This window comes from Heterodontus francisci, chromosome 1, assembly GCF_036365525.1.
Source record: "Heterodontus francisci isolate sHetFra1 chromosome 1, sHetFra1.hap1, whole genome shotgun sequence".
Classification (NCBI taxonomy): Eukaryota; Metazoa; Chordata; class Chondrichthyes; order Heterodontiformes; family Heterodontidae; genus Heterodontus; species Heterodontus francisci.
In genome coordinates, this window is record NC_090371.1 from 124775814 (window position 1) to 124792906 (window position 17093).

Below are 17093 nucleotides of genomic sequence, written 5' to 3' on the forward strand. Positions count from 1 at the left end.
ATAGGAGTCCAACATTTTCCTTATTAGTTTGAACCTATGCAGCCTTGTCCTACTCTCGCTATTTAAAGTAATTTTTAGAACCAAATTTTCTATGCCATTTACTGACGTGTATACCTCAGAACATCACCTTTCAGTCCCCTCCTTTCAAAGCTGAAAAGACGAAGACATTTCCTCATTCATCTCAGGCTAAGTATTAGCCTCATGGATCTTCTTTGCACTGCCTGTAGCACCTGAATGCCTGTCTTGTTTCTAGTTTTGTGCACAGAAACAGTTTCCAAAGCACTTGCAGCAAAGTAAAGTCACAGAGCAGGACCAGCTTCAAGGAGTATCTCAGCCATTGTATCAGGTTAGACTTGGCTTTAGCTGGTTGTTAAATTCCCTAAGCAGAATGACTATGTTTAAAGAGACAGAATCAAAATTTATATTAAAAATCTGTCACGCTGCTTAAATTGCCAAAAGTAAGGGCCTTCCATGGAGCATTTCACAGATAAAGTATTTAACAGTGAGCACATTGTGCACTTTCCCTTGCGAAGATGTGTAGCTGGCTGCATAGTTCATCAGCAAATCAAAGGCAATCCAGTTTCCTCCTTCCCAGAAAATAATGCTTTTAGAATGGACTCAAGTAGTTTGCTCATTACTGTTAAAGACGCCTTGTATTTGGGAACTTTAGATTAGACAATTGCTGGAAAAAAACAAAACTGCTGGACATGCACACAGCAGTTCAATCACCGTCTGATCTCATGTTAACATTTCAGGTATGACCTTAATGAAAGCTCAATTGGCAAATTCTCTCCAAAACATTAGCAATGCTAGCATGCCTTTCTCTTTCAAATGCTCATCTACCTGCTGTGAATTACATTATTTCAGATTTTTCAAATTTCCAACATTCTAGCACTCATAGTTCTCTTTTATTTGTTTCTAGGGGGTAGGAAAAAGGCAGAAACAGCATACATTCAATAACTGAAAGCATGTTGGCCGCTGGAGCCAATTGGCATTGCAGCAGAAACTATGTCTGGAGCTATGCATAGATGGGTCTTTTAAGGACACATTCTGCTGAGAGTTTTAAAAGTGAAGGGAGATGTGATCATTTATGTGTCCCTGATCTGATTGAGCACCGCTCTATTCACAAACCTGCGAAAGAGGCTTGAAAGCTAGACACGAAATCTTCTTTAATGCACAAGGCCATTTATTGTTGAATTGGGTATTTGTAAACCTTTTTTAATCCTGATACGTGCATTGGTCTACTAAGTTATGCCTTTTCATAATGTTCTTATAAAACCACAGAACATTGATATGTAGTAAAGGCAGATATGCAGACCGGAAGGCCCCAGATTCAATCCACTGTCTGTGGTGATCTCAGTTAGAATGGTATTAGAGGACTTCTAATTAACCTCTGTCTCCTTCTCAGTCCAGGAGCACTATCACCCAGCGTTCCCATTCTTAATCACTTTCCATTGATCTCTGCAAGAGATGTGTGTGTAGATGTGAGGACAGCCCACCCATGATGCCCGGACAGTCAAATAGCCAACCAACGTACTATCAGGGGTCACACATGAAGAATGGCAGAAAGTGAGATCCCAGTACCTGTGGAATTCTGCCCCAGCAAGGAAAGAGGAAAGCAGAGAAAACTGAGAAAAATAAATAAATCTGGCAATCTTGCTGATTTACACTCATCTTCTGTGCATTGCTATTCTTTGAATGCAATTAAAATTTAAATTGTATTTATTTCAGAATATTGCAGAAACTGTGCAGAGCAGTTATGCTATTTCTCTCCTGAGAAAGGAGATTTCAAGGTTATAGTTATTGCTCTATACAGGGAGTTTACTCTAGTCTCAAATGCGAGTGTCTGAATGCCATCAAAGAACAAGGAACAGTACAGCACAGGAACAAGCCATTCGGCCCTCCAAGCCTGCGCCGATCATGATGGTTGTCCAAACTAAAACCATCTGCACTTCCGGGGTTCGTATCCCTCTATTCCCATCCTATTCATGTATTTGTCAAGATGCCTCTTAAACGTCGCTATCGTACCTGCTTCCACCACCTCCCCCGGCAGCAAGTTCCAGGCACTCAGCACCCTCTGTGTAAAAAAACTTGCCTCGCACATCTCCTCTAAACTTTGCCCCTCGCACCTTAAACCTATGACCCCTACTAGCTGACTCTTCCACCCTGGGAAAAAGCTTCTGACTATCCACTCTGTCCATGCCACTCATAACTTTGTAAACCTCTATCAGGTTGCCCCTCCACCTCGTCGTTCCAATGAAAACAATCCGAGTTTATCCAACCTCTCCTCATAGCTAATGCCCTCCAGACCAGGCAACATCCTGGTAAACCTCCTCTGTACCCTCTCCAAAGCCTCCACATCCTTCTGGTAGTGTGGTGACCAGAATTGTACGCAATATTCCAATTGTGGCCTAACTAAGGTTCTGTACAGCTGCAACATGACTTGCCAATTTTTATACTCTGTGCCCCGACTGATGAAGGCAAGCATGCCATATGCCTTCTTGACTACCTTATCCACCTGCGTTGCCACTTTCAGTGACCTGTGGACCTGTACGCCCAGATCTCTCTGCCTGTCAATACTCCTAAGGGTTCTGCCATTTACTGTATACTTCCCACCTGTATTAGATCTTCCAAAATGCATTACCTCACATTTGTCCGGATTAAACTCCATCTGCCATTTCTCCGCCCAAGTCTCCAACCGATCTATATCCTGCTGTATCCTCTGATAATCCTCTTCACTATCCGCAACTCCACCAGTCTTTGTGTCGTCCGCAAACTTACTAATCAGAGCAGCTACATTTTCCTCCAAATCATTTATATATAATACAAACAGCAAAGGTCCCAGCACTGATCCCTGCGGAACACCACTAGTCAAAGCCCTCCATTCAGAAAAGCACCCTTCCACTGCTACCCTCTCTTCTATGACCGAGCCTATTCTGTATCCATCTTGCCAGCTCACCTCTGATCCCGTGTGGCTTCACCTTTTGTACCAGTCTGCCATGAGGGACCTTGTCATAGGCTTTACTGAAGTCCATGCAGACAACATCCACTGCCCTTTCTTCATCAATCATCTTCGTCACTTCCTCAAAAAACTCGATCAAGTTAGTGAGACATGACCTCTCCTTCACAAAACCATGCTGCCTCTCGCTAATAAGTCCATTTGTTTCCAAATGGGAGTAAATCCTGCACCGAAGAATCCTCTCCAATAATTTCCCTACAACTGACGTAAGGCTCACCGGCCTGTAATTTCCTGGATTATCCTTGCTGCCTTCTTAAACAGAGGAACAACATTGGCTATTCTCCAGTCCGCTGGGACCTCACCTGTAGCCAATGAGGATACAAAGATTTCTGTCAAGGCCCCAAAGATTTCCTCCCTTGCCTCCCTCAGTATTCTGGGGTAGATCCCATCAGGCCCTGGGGACTTACCTACCTTAATGTTTTTCAGGACGCCCAACACCTCCTCCTTTTTGATATCGACATGACCCAGACTATCTACACTCCCTTCCCTAGACTCCTCATCCACCAAGTCCTTCTCTTTGGTTAAGGCCTTCTGCGCCAATAAATATAGGCAGACCATCCTCCAAATTTTCTGTACAGAAATTGGGTCTCCCTATTTGACATTGAAGCCAGCAGCTGTTTAGAGATCACTAGCCAACACAAATGTTTAAAAAGGTAAGAGCCACTAGTAAAGTAAGGTTATCTGTCTTGTCAGTCACCAAAAGATTAATAGGTGAGCTGAAGAGAAGAAAACACATTTTTGGTTATGAAGAGCAGCCAATGTTGCAGAGTGACTGTTCGGCTGGTGAACTAACTACAGGTTCAGACGTAGCCAAGGTATAGAATATAAGAGCAGGGAGGTTATGCTGGAACTGTATAACTCATTGGTTAGGCCACAACTTGAGTACTGTGTGCAGTTCTGGTCACCTCATTACAGAAAGGATGTAATTGCACCAGAGAGGGTACAGAGGAGATTTACAAGGATGTTGCCAGGACTGGAAAAATGCAGCTATGAGGGAAGATTGGATAGGCTGAGGTTGGAGCAGAGAAGGCTGAGGGGAGATCTGATTGAAATGTACACAATTTTGAAGGGCCTAGATAGAGTGGAGGTGAAGGGCCTGTTCACCTTAGCAGAGAGGTCAGTGACTAGGTGGCCTAGATCTAAAGTGATTGATGGAAAAATTAGAGGGGAGATGAGGAAAAGCTTTTTCACCCAGAGGGTGGTGGGAGTCTGGAACTCACTGCCTGAAAGAGTAGTTGAGGCAGAAACTCATTCAAAAGGAGTCTGGATATGCATCTCAAGTGCTGTAATCTGCAGGGCTACAGACCAAGTGCTGGAAGGTGAGATTAGAATGGGTAGATCATTTTTTGGCCGGCGCAGACACAATGGGCCTAGTGGCCTCTTTCTGTGCCTTAAACTTGCTATGATTCTATGGAGTGTAACAGCTTTGTTTTGGTTTTATTCAAGTTACAAGGGATGCCTTCAAGCAGGTTACTTAGAAATCTTTGTAACGATCCCGATCTGTAAATTGTTTTTCAGAAATTAGTTTTTAGGATTGGTTAAGCATCACTGAGATCATATAACACCTGTGCTATAAGGGCTGATTTATTCCCTCAGGTGATAGTTAATACAACATCAGTTGCCCACATCTCATTTATTTGAAAATAATTAGAAATTCCAATACCCTGAAAATAAATTTTCAGGAACTGGGATATTCTTTACCTTTTCCTCCTCTTTAAGGTGTGTTCTCTCACTGGGATAGGAAGTGACCCAAATAACTATTATTCAAGTATGAGATTAACAATGCACATGGGAGGCTAGACATGTCCTATCCTCAGTGTTTACTTTCTGAACAGCAATCGGGAACAGAAACACTCACCAATTTTCCCATCCCTAACCCAAGGGCATTTTAGCTAGTTAAAGCACATCTACTACTGATCAGACTGAGATCAGTTTACTCAACACAATCCCAGGATCAAATTTGGGATTAGGAACAATGTTAAATCACAATGAAGCAGATTCATGCCAGCATTCCCTTTTGTTGCTGTGTATGAGTCTCAAATTTGCATTATAAGTAATTGTTATTTTTTAATTGCCATACTCAGGAAATCATTAAATTTATCAATTGCTATACATGTGGCCAAATTCAGGTAACTTTTTTAAACTTTTTATTCTTTTCTAGGTGATTGTGTTGTCTACCAGACTATTAAAACCACTTGATGTAACTCAGCTCATCTTTGCAACTGACAGACTGCATCCTGATATTGGAGTATAACAAGTACATTATTGTTGACCAGAAACTTGAACTATCCTGGGTGTAAACACACAGCTGATAACTAATGCCCAAAGAAGCACAAGTATGTGGAAGAGGTGGCTAAATGTCTGGCCATTAATGTGCCTATCAGTGTCTGATGGAAAGCTGGAGCCCACTTAATCTACAAGTAACACAATGCTCTGAGAGTATGAATATGATTCTTCATGCTGCCACTCCCAGCTTTACTTTCTGGATCACTGACCATGCAGCTTTTCTAATATGCCCACAAAAACATGCCCCTTAACCTGATTTATTTAAGAATTGAACTGAATTGTGCAGCAGTGTTTATAACACTGAAAATGTGTTCTCTAAAGATATCACGAGTGTATGTGTCAGTAATTCTACAGATGCAAAATTTCCCTGTACTCAACTATGACTTAATAAACCTCCAGTAGTTATGTTGTAAGGTATCAGCAATCTTTTATGATCACACATCAAGGGCATGAAACACACTGACAATCATAGCTTATCACTTAAAATGTCACATTTTTGAATCTGTCTTCCTCTTAAGATTGCCATACTTTGAGGTAAATGAAAAAACAAACAGAAGTCAAACCATACACTAAAAATAGCATTGTTAAAAAAAAAGAACTGCCACTTCCCCCACCTCCCCCAGATAGTTCAAGTGCAGTGCCAATGAGTTGAGTCGATAATAGTATTTGTGAAGTTGGTCCCCAAAGTAGTTCTTAAACTTTTATATCTCCACTGTTCCCTTTAGGTTTTTTTTTTCTGAATTTTAACCTTTTTATATTTGCAAAAACTTCTGTAATTCAGATTTAATCCAAAAGTGAGTTCAAGTTAACATTTTGAATTGAGCAACGTAAGAGGAAATTGTTACTAAAAAGTCCGATCGTTTGCATTAAATAGTTTTGAATTACATAAATTGTCAATAACTTTACTGGATTTTTAAAAATTTAGTTGTGATCAATCTTTGTTTCTGTACATAACTCAACATTGCTGCTTTTCTGTGTCAAATATTAAAATACAAGTAGAAACTAAATGGATATCAACCCGCTGAAGTAAGGCAGAAGTTAGAGAACATGAAACCTGACTGGTCTGCCCTTTGAATGCCCTCTGTAGAAGTTCAGTTCAAATCCCTATTTTTGCTGGCTTCTGTGCATCTTGCTCTGGCCAGAGGATGGGCAACAGATTATTCTACACCACTCCATATTTCTACCAGTCAGGATAGCCTCCTCCCAATGTTGAGGTGGAATTGTGAAACACAAGCAGTCAAACTCATTAACTCATGAGAAAATGTCACTCTCACTTGAGGTGAGGATTTAAAACCAACACTGGAAATTTCCTTGGTGATCCCCCCCCATCCACTGTGAATGTGACACAAAAATCATTGGGAACTCAAGTTACGACAACCCCTTGGAGGTTCCTGGTGCAAATCTCCATCACATGTGCAAGGATTGACTGCTATTGTAGAAGACATGTTAAAAACAAAAAACTGTACAATCTTGACTGCTGAGATTCTATCACTGTAATTCATGCAAAATCATTTACTGAAACAACTGTTTCTATTTTGCAACTCCATTTTAGTGGTAATACACTGTGTTTCAGAATTTCATTACATTCCAGAAAGGGAAAAAAATCAACTGCACATATACAAGGAGTATTCCAAGTCGCAAAAATAAAATAAAAACAGAAAGTGCTGGAAATACTCAGCCAGTCAGGCAGCATCTGTGTAGAGAGAAAGAGTTAACATTTCAGGTCTGTGACCTTTCATCAGAACTGGCAACAGTTAGAAAAGAGTTAGGTTTTAAGCAAGGGGGGAGGTTGGGGTTGGTGGGGAAGAAAACAAAAGGGAAGGTGTGTGATAGGGCAGAGGGCAGGAGAGATTAAATAACAAAGCTGTCCTGGGACAAAGGCAAAGAGTGTGCTAATGCTTGTGGTGAAAGACAAAGCATTAGTCCAGAGAGAGTGTTACTGGCAGAATAATGAGCAGCTCTGTCTACATGAAAAATAGGCACATGGTTAAAAATGAAAGAAAATAATTTTTAAAAAAAGGCCAGTCACACACTGAAATTGTTGAACTCAAGGTGGAGTCCAGAAGGCTGTCATGTGCCTCATCGAAAGATCAGGTGCTGTACCTCGAGCTTGCTTAATGTTCACTGGAAAACTGCAGCAGGCCAAGGACAGAAATGTGGGCAGCGGGATGTGTTGAAATGGCATGCAACTGGAAGCTCGGCATTATGCTTTCGGACTGAGCGGAGGTGTTTCGCAAAGCGGTCACTCAATCTGCATTTGGTCTGCCGAATGTAGAAGCGACTGCATTGTGAGCAGTGAATACAGTATACTAAATTGAAGGAAGTACAAGTAAATTGCTGCTTCACACGGGAAGGAGTGTTTGGGGTCTTGGATGGTGAGAAAAAGAGGTGGTAAAAGGGCAGGTATTACACCTCCTGTGGTGGCATCACACTGGAGATGGCTGAAATGCGGGGAATAGGTCGGACACGGTTGAGGGCCCTGTCAACCACAGTGGTTGAGGAAATAGGAAGACATATCAGAAGCGCTGTTGTGGAAGGTTGGATCATCAGAACAGATGAGCTCAAGACAGAGAAACTAGGAGAACGGGATGGACTCCTTACAGGAAACAGGGCACCAAACACATCTTCCCTACCCCTCCCTTGTCAGCATTCTGAAGGGATCGTTCCCTCTGCGACACCCTGGTCCACTCTTCCATCACGCCCAACACCCTTCCTGTGCAATTGCCTTTTTTTTTTATATTCTATTTTTTTAAGCATGTGCCTGTTTTTCATGTAGACAGAGCTGCTCATTATTCTGCCATTAACACTCTCTCTGGACTAATGCTTAACATGCCCTTTGCCTTTGTTATTTAATCTTTCCTGCCCTCTGCCCTATCACACACCTTCCCTTTTGTTCTCTTCCCAACACCCCCTCCCTTTCACTTGCTCAAAACCTAATTTTCTAACCTTTGCAAGGTCTGATGAAAGGTCACAGATCTGAAAAGTTAACAGTATTTCCAGCACTTTGTTTTTATTTCAAATTTCCAGCATCTGCAGTATTTTGCTTTTATCAAAAATAAAATGGCAGGAACTGTCATACATCTGAACTGCAGTAACTGGTAAAAAGCTACTAAAACAGCTAGATCTACTAGGTATTTAAGAATTGATATATTTGGTGTAAATGAATAATTGTTTTAGTAATTTAAGGAAACTATAGTCAATTGACTTAGTAATAGCTGTCCTAGAAAATGCAATCACTTGGGTAAATTGGATTGCAAGAATAGAAATAGCACTTGTGTTATTCCAAAGGACAGTTAATCCATCACAACTGTTTTTTTGTAATAAAAACTTAATCAGAAGAAAGACAATAGGGAATTAAGTAACTTTCACAAATTAACTTAGAATGTAATGCTCTAACCCCCCAGTTACCTTGAAGTGTCGGCAAGATAAGAATGCAATCAGTTTTTAAGTAGCATCGCAACAAACTTCAATTCAAAGGCTACATGTACCAGATGTAGTTAGATTCCATGCAGCTATGATATTTTACTGCATAGGATTAAAGGGCAGGATTTGTTTGAAGACATGGATGGGTTTTTTTTGTAAAGTCTTCAAACAAATTCAACCCTTTAATGTGTGTTTTTTAATTAAGTAAAATCTGCTGTAGTCAAGTAGGAGTTGACATTAGATTATATATCTACACACACACACTTCCCCCCACCCCCCAACAATTAAGTTTATCCAAATAGCTCTGCCACTCTGACCACAAAAGTCTGAAGTTTGAACCCTACCACTGTACCATTAGGAAATGCTATAAGTTCCCTCAATATTCACCTGGAGGGGAAATGGGGAAGATAAGGGTCCCCACTCAACTAAACCACTGGTGGAAGTGCATGTGTGTGGATGCTAGAGAAGGATCAGATACTGTTGTGGCTTACACAATCATGACCATCTGAGCAAGGTACAAAGAACAATTAGCACCTGTAAAACCACTGAGTTAACATCCACAGGAAAAGTAATATTTACCAACTTCAGTTTAAAAAGGCTCCATTATAGTGGGACAGTTTTAAAAATACATGAACTGTTAGTCCACTACTTCTCCCCCTTCCAAAAAAAAAAGTAGGCATTGACAACTACACAGGATGAGAAGCTTCTATTTAAGAAAAAATAGATCCCAATGAATTGTTTTCTTGTTTAGAAAATGAGGATACCCAAGGACATGAGAAACAGCATACTGCAAAAAAAGGGGAGGAAACCAAAATAGCTAGTTATGCAAATTTCACACAAGTAATTTCAATACTGTACAAATATTAGCCCTCAAAAAGTTCAGATTTTGAAACTGGATAGTTTTATTTCCTATGTTAAATTATATTGGATTGAGATACCATAATCTACAAAAAGGAGTTTAAAAATAAAACCTTCAAACTTTTTACAGATCATGAATTAACCATACACCTCATCCCCAAATTAGAAAAAAGTCTGGAAACTTTGTTGTGTAAATACTGTTCTTTACCCAGTAGAAAAAAGGTTTAATAATCCTCTGTACATCAGTGGTTTTAAATTACCAATAGCAGGCAGAATTTATACCATCTAGAGTCGTCTTTCAGATTACTGTTGCAGTCAGTGATGGAGAGCTAGTCCACAACTGAAATTTAACCCAATATGGTCAACTTCCATTTTACTGCACTGAATAGCTAATAGGGGCAAACATTAACCTTTCAAATCTAGCCCTTTAATCTCATTAGGAGCCCACTCACTTACACTGAGAAAATGATGCTGAATTTAGTGGGATTTATTTTCTTTATTAATTATGTTTGATGTTTAAAAGCAGCTGTTTGACTAGTTTAATGCAAAGAACATGGCAGCATGTTTATCCAAACCCCCAACATAAAACACATGGCTGTGTGCAAAGAGGACATACAAACATGGAGTTAGTAGAAAATTGTAATTGCTAGATCAGATATGGTGAAAGTGCTTTGTTACTGAAGTATGCTTGGAACCCAGTCAGTAGACATTGCAAGGACTAAAGTGGCAAAACAAGCAGCAATTCAATAAATGGACTTATTGACAATAAGCATATGCCTGGGCTTGATAAGGACAAGATCTACTTCTGTGAAAGTAAATAATGAAGTCTTTCATAAAACAGCACACTTGGTCCAAATGTTTATTTGTCAGATATTAGAAAATGCATTGTCCTCTGGAGAGGAATCATTGCTGTAAACAGATTAAAGCAAAAGTACAAGTGGCTTTCATAAAGTGCATTTAGAAGCTGGCTTCCATCCTCTGCACTGAACACATGAGGAAAGCTTTCCCACTTAAGACAGAGGTCAGATGTCAAAGCTCAGTTTAAAATATCTATCCGGACAATACATGCCTGGTTTTATTTAACAAGCTTCAATTGAATTTCTGGTCTTAAATCATTGAGTGGAAGCTGGTTGGTGGGGGCACGGGGGAATGCAACTGCAGGCCATTATGTTATAATTTCTTTCCACAATCATGATTGCTGTGGGGAGGGGGAAAAATGTGGAGACCTTAAAATGTTTTTTTTTTTTAAAAAAGGCATGGAGGTCCACTTTTACTCCCACTGGCTGGAATGGAATGCCATTGGAGCAGTGTGGCCTAAGTAAGAGTTATGTTTATTTAAACAGAAAGCTAGATCATTGAAAAGCAGCACATACTGAGATTATATCCAGCATATTGAAATACTTGCACAGCAGTCTTATCTTTAATGCAGTAGAGCCAACCACAAGGCTGATTCTACACTCTTCACTGCATCCAGTGGGAGTAGCTCTCAGACTACAAGATCAGGTATGCACCTGTTATTTACAGCTATGCACTCCGCACACCAAGAATAGGATCACTTTTACATTCCAGCAGGTGAAACAATGAACGTTGTTGTACTAGAAAATACAAAGCAATTGGTGCAAGTTAAGTACTGAACAGTTATACTGAAATACAATCTTTCTGGAATAAACTAATAGGACAGTTTCCACACAAAAACAAACAGGCTGATGTTTTAAAGAACTGAGCTTTGTCCCAATTGATTATCCATCACCACTGCACTTTTTCAAAAATCCTCATTGCAAAACTGTAACAAACCCCATGAGGTTTCCAGCAGGGAGCTCAGAGACACTGACAGTTCAGAGGTCTACTCCCACCAGAACCTGGAATAGGGTCACTGACAGATCAATTCTTAAAAACTCTAGTTGGGCATTGATCAAAGGCCCAGATGACTGAATACATGGGTTGGTTACACAAGACATTTCATACAGCTTCTTGGTGTAGTCTTGGCTTTCCAGATGTTGGCATGCTCAGTTTGACTTGTCCCAGTCTTTTAAAAAAGTTGAGATGAAACAGTGTTTATTTAAAATATCTTCAGCTGCCACCTCAAACAGATGTTGCAGTCCACACTTTGGCAGAAAGAGCTTGCTTGAACCGCCTCCTCAAATCTAGCATGTTTGGCGATTTCGGCCTAGGTATAATGGATGTTTTTCTCTTTTCAGCATTGCTGCTCATTTGTTGTTTACTAATCTCTTTGCAAAGCACATGAAAAGCATTGTACACATCATTATAGTTTTCACTGGCAGACACCTCATAGAAGGTACATCCTAGTAGGTTTGCTAACTGGAGGCCATGGTGAGGTTCCACTTGTTTGGCATGAAGAAGGTCAGCCTTGTTTCCTACAATTATGACAGGAACTCTGCTCTCTGGATGCACACGGCAGACATGTTGATGGAGGTGAGTGATCAGTTCATAACTTTTGTAGTCTGTGATTGAATAGACCAGCACAACTGCATCTGCCCACTGTATGGATCTGTTAAGCAGGTCATTGCAGCTCAGACTCTGTCCACTTATCTAGAAACAGAAATAACTATTAAGGACATTTACCTTGATTAGATAAAGTTTGTATCTAAAATGCACAAATAGTGAAAATAGGGAACAAAGGATTGTTAATATTGTAAGCAAAAAAAAAAATCTGACAAATGAATGATAATGTATCCGATTTCTATCTAGTTTAAATATTGTCGTCTAGTTTATTTTGCAGACAAGGACAAAGCTCAAATACAAAACAGTCAATTCTAGTATGTGCTGTGTTGTATTTCTAGATCAGTTGGTTTTGTCTGAGCTACATAATGGCTTTACTATAGAAGGGCTATGTTGATTCAGCTGTATAGCTGAGAAAAGCACAAAATGTGTCATACTTCAGCAAAATAGCCAACAGGCAGTCTGATTTGAACAAGTGGTTGCATTTGTGGGGAACAGGTTGGCTCGTCAGTCATTTTCTCTGCTTATACTTCAAATATAGATTAGTGGAGGAAGTTATGAATTCAGCCCACTTGGTTTGAATCCAATATTCCATTTGATCATTTACGTGATCCCAGTCCAGGCTAACTATGTAAACAATGTTTCTGCCTCAAGCTAAATGGGCAGACATACAGTTTAAAATAAACCCGAGTGGCAAACTACTAAAAGCCTAGAATGTCACAGCAAACCCACAATCTGCCATAAATACCAGATTAATTGATTCCCTCCCCCTATTAGTTAAAATTTCATTTGTATAGGTCATCAAAATGGCATTCCAAATATGAATGACCTCCCACAGCCCAATATCACCATGCAAGCAAAGAAGTTTTCCAGGCTTGAATGGAAGCTGGAGAACCTGGGACAGGTCTCCATGAAATTGGTTGTTAGTGTAATTCTTAGCACTCAGGATTGTTCAGCAAGTGCTGTCCAATCACAGAATCACATGTAACATTTGACATTCTGTTCGGAGTTTTGCGACTACCAATTTAAGATAATCAGTCCGGTTTGGAATGTGGCTCACTTACACTTTCTAGAAGCTACATATATTCATAGAGGGATCTGTCTTCTGCAGGCAAACAGACCATGTCCAGGCATTGTGCCTTTTTTGAATTAAAAAACGTGGGGACAGTAGTTCCCTGGTGCATTCTCCATGGCAACACCTCAACTAGAGTCAACTCGCCAACCACTCAGCACCCTTTTCTCATGCAGTATAAATTGCTGTTCCTTTGAAATTTGGCATTCCTGTCTGGCGAAAATCTTCGACAGCATGTCTTTTTCAGCAATACACAATGAACCATTATGACAGCCAAAAACTGGTTGAATATTAGAATGGATTAATCAGCAAATTGAAGGCTCAGGGAACTATTAATCATACTTTCTTTGTATTGATTAAAATTGTTTGTGTTGAGTATTTCTTGACGACAGCAATTGCCAAGTTAGTGTTTTAAATACGCTGAACACTAATTTACTAGTTTTTTTGAACAATTGAAGACATTTGATAAATGAGCCCCATCCAAACATGAATGTAAATACTAGCCTTTATGTGGAATTCCAGAAGATTTTTTTGTGTTTAGCTGAAGAGGATTTGTTTGAATTCTGCCCCTATCCATGTAGGGGCATCTGTGACAGGGTCTTACTTCTGAGTGCAGAGTGTTTCAGTTCGAGTGAGTAGAGTTTCTGCAGAGTTGAGTACTTTACCTATATTCTGCTGAGCCCTCATAACAGAACTGTAGTCACAGAAACACAAGTGTCAGAGCATTAAAAGAATGCACTATAGTTGCTTTTTTGTTCAAACAATTTCAAAATGGGGTTGGTGGGAATCAGTTTGTGAAATGCTTATTACACTACAACAGAAAAGCTGAAACTCACTCATTCCTTTATGAAACACCAAACTGTTCATAAATCAGTGGTACAAATATGTAGCATTTAGCCAAATAAATTCCAGGCTTTTCTGAGGAGCATATAATTCTACATCACATGTACTCAAGTAATCACCTTACTAAAGTACTGTCAAGAAGTTCAAAATGTCAGTGATGGTATTCCTGTTCTGCATTAAACTGTAGTAAGATGAAACATTGACTTGACATGTGTCCAACAGCTTACCACAGAATGCAGATTAATGGACCGTGAAACTGTGGAACTTCTCAGTTTGGACAATGGCAGTGTTAGTGCTTCAGGAATGTGGCTGCATCTGCTAAAGCACACCAACTGGTTCAGCAACTAGTGACTTTCTGCTTTCAGAAATGTCTGCTCACAACAGTACTGTTTACTAAGTAAAGAAAGTCAATATCAACAGTACAAAAGCTGTTCTGTACAACAGCTTTTGAGTGCCCTCACCCCACCTTAGGAGAATGGCTATTAAAATGAATGGATCCTTTCTGCACAATGAATCTTGTGCATCTTTTTAAGGGGCTAGACTTTGAAGTCTACAGAACAACCCATATTATGATGGCACAGCAACAAAAAAGAACCATTAGCTTAATGTGTGGGTAACAAGAAAGCAGTGTTCAAACAAACCTGCAAACCCCATGGACTGCTCTCCCTATAGTGATGGGCTGCATCCTTTCTTGGAAGGAAAGGTTATACTTGGAGACCCATTTCAGATCAAGTTGTGACATGACTTGTCTAGCCAACCGGCTGTAACAGCATGAAGAAAAACACATCTTTCTACACATAGTTCCCTCCCATTCTATCACTCTGAAAATCCTTCTCCCTTGTTCCCAATTCTTCACTGTTAATGTGCCATAGTGGCATTTGGTACCTTCCTGAAGTGATTGTTCGTGAATAAAGCTTAGCATCAAGTGTTAGGATCCTGTATAACCTGGGATCATAACTGCCAAACCAAACTGCATTTTCAACAGAGAGTCATTGGAATCCTGACTATTATTCCTCTAACCTAGGATACTGATACTCCCAGTACCCTACTGCTGCCTTGGCTGAAATCAAAATCAAAGACAGGATCATATTCAGAACCTGCTCTGCTTGGCTCAGCTACCAACTGGATAAATTCATGGGTTATCAGGAGACTTCACTACATGCATAAAGTCATGGGAGTCAGTTGCCAGCATTCACCAGAGCTGGCGGGCAGCCATAAAGACAGGGCTAAAATGTGGAGAGTCAAAGAGACTTAGTAGTTGGCAGGAAAAAAGACAGAGGCGCAAGGGGAGAGCCAACTGTGTAACAGCCCCGACAAACAAATTTCTCTGCAGCACCTGTGGAAGAGCCTGTCACTCTAGAATTGGCCTTTATAGCCACTCCAGGCATTGCTTCACAAACCACTGACTACCTCCAGGCACTTATCCATTATCTTTCGAGATAAGGAGGCCAAAGAAGAAGAACTACATGCATTTACCAGATAATTATGGAGGCACCTAATCCAACTGCCATAAAAATCTGTCTTTTAATGTCCTTGGGCTCTTGTTAATAAAATGAACTGGGATTTAAAACAAAAATCAGTATTTCTAAATAATGTAACAAACAAATGTATCAAATTGATCCCAATAAAAATTTACCCTGTAACCAGAGTGAAAGAATAGCTGCATGTTCAATTTCAGCATTAAACAACCCACTGTTCAAACATGAATTGCAGTCCATTGTTTGGCAGATCATCCCATCAAAGCTTTTGGATTTAGGTAAACTGTACAAAGTATTTGTGTTTACACTGGTGGAATAGTCAGACAAGAAGAATTTTAGTTTCTGTTGGGACTCTCCTCCCCATGAGGTTTTTATGAGAAGCATAATAGAGGCTTAAGAGAAGAGGAAGGAGGGAAAAAAGTCAGAAAAATCTCACCTGAACACCTGGTGTGTCTTGAACTTGTAGTGCAAGTTGTTCTCTATCTACTTGGACTTGTCTCGAGTATAAAGTACCTGAAGATATTGATATTAATTATTTAGAAACAAAACTGCAGAATTTATTTTTAAATTTGGACAGATCAGTAAATAAATTTCATGTAGACAAAAGGATGAAGCTATTCAACGCATATAAAATCAGGATTTAAAGGTTTTCAAAAAGATAGGAAACAAATATTACCTGCATTTCTTTCATAATCTCCAATGAATCTTCTGGTTAGAAACCGCACTACTAGAGCTGAGAGAAAGAAACAAACGGGAATGTGAAGCTGTGCGTGAGCTCAGGACAAAGACACCAGACCGACATTTCACAGGAGGAGGTGGGGGGGGGGGGGGGGGGAACAAAAATGCAGCTGTCAATAAAGTGTTTCTCCAGACCGCTATCCCCCAGAGCAAAATAACTCAAATAGTCAGAAACCCCGACCGCCGCGTGGGGACAGAAACTTCCCTGCAGACACGAGAGCAATTCTCCAAACAAACTTCAAAGATTGGTGAACTAATCGGCTGCCCAGACAAGTGCTGGGAGCAGCAAATCTGTCTGGCACCTCCCGGAGGTCAGTCACAATTCACCAGGTTAAACCGCATTTTTACATGAAGCGCCTCTCGAACTGAAGCAGCAGAGACCCCGCTTACAATGTGCGCTGCTCCCGTCAGCTACTCACCGCCTCTCTTATTCTGCAGCCCGGTTTTCTTACCTGTTTTACCCACGGCGCTGCCGCCGATAACCGCAATCTTGATGACTCGGTTGTTGGGGGCATATTCCGCAGGTCCGTACTCCTGGATAGTCGACATGTTCTGAATCAGGCGCATGTCAGGCAGTAGCGATGAGCGTGCGACAGGACAGGATCAAACCCTCCCTCCTCTAGAGGGCTGAAGGGCGCTGCAGTTAGAACCCGCACTCACAAACTCACCACCCAACTCGCTCACTCCCCGCTCACTGCAGCTGTGCCGCCCGCTCTGCCCCTTTTATAGCAAACCTGCCCGCCGTCTCTCATTGGTCACTGGGGGCCCTGCTGATTGGATACTTGCAGCAGGACTTCATTTTACCTGAGAGACTTTTCGGAAACTTGGATCCCTCGCGCAGCCAGTGTCAGAGTCTGAGTCCTGCAGCTGGACACAATGTATGAGCCCCCTGTACTCAGTGTCAACTGGCTTTACA

The 17093-nt window shown here is 40.7% G+C and overlaps 2 protein-coding genes across 4 annotated transcripts in view; one reads left to right on the forward strand and one right to left on the reverse strand.

The window, feature by feature from the left end:
* Window positions 1-6129, forward strand: part of scfd2 (sec1 family domain containing 2) — a 422892-nt gene extending 416763 nt beyond the window's left edge. Inside the window, exon 8 of one of the 3 annotated variants that reach the window (XM_068035379.1) lies at window positions 5181-6129. In XM_068035379.1, the coding sequence (XP_067891480.1) occupies window positions 5181-5273 (93 nt within the window). In that variant the 3' untranslated portion in view covers window positions 5274-6129. Of the gene's footprint in view, window positions 1-1408; window positions 1706-5180 lie in introns of those variants that run through there. The other 2 variants (XM_068035369.1, XM_068035359.1) reach the window with 2 other exon arrangements.
* Window positions 6130-10413: 4284 nt separating this feature from the next.
* On the reverse strand, window positions 10414-16887 carry rasl11b (RAS-like, family 11, member B). The gene is made up of 4 exons (XM_068035402.1): window positions 16630-16887; window positions 16116-16172; window positions 15876-15952; window positions 10414-12136 (listed from the first exon to the last, which is right to left on the reverse strand). Exons 1-4 carry the CDS (start codon window positions 16742-16744, stop codon window positions 11669-11671), a joined length of 717 nt encoding a protein of 238 aa, XP_067891503.1. The 5' UTR covers window positions 16745-16887; the 3' UTR covers window positions 10414-11668.
* Window positions 16888-17093: the final 206 nt, after the last annotated feature.

Bases quoted from the DNA above. Each gene is read 5' to 3' on its own strand.
- rasl11b (XM_068035402.1), bottom strand. From the start codon at position 16,744: ATGCGCCTGATTCAGAACATGTCGACTATCCAGGAGTACGGACCTGCG. The intron at 16,173-16,629 runs GTAAGAAAACCG...TCTTTCTCTCAG, and splicing joins CAGCGCCGTGGGTAAAACAG to CTCTAGTAGTGCGGTTTCTA. The intron at 15,953-16,115 runs GTAATATTTGTT...CAATATCTTCAG, and splicing joins AGATTATGAAAGAAATGCAG to GTACTTTATACTCGAGACAA.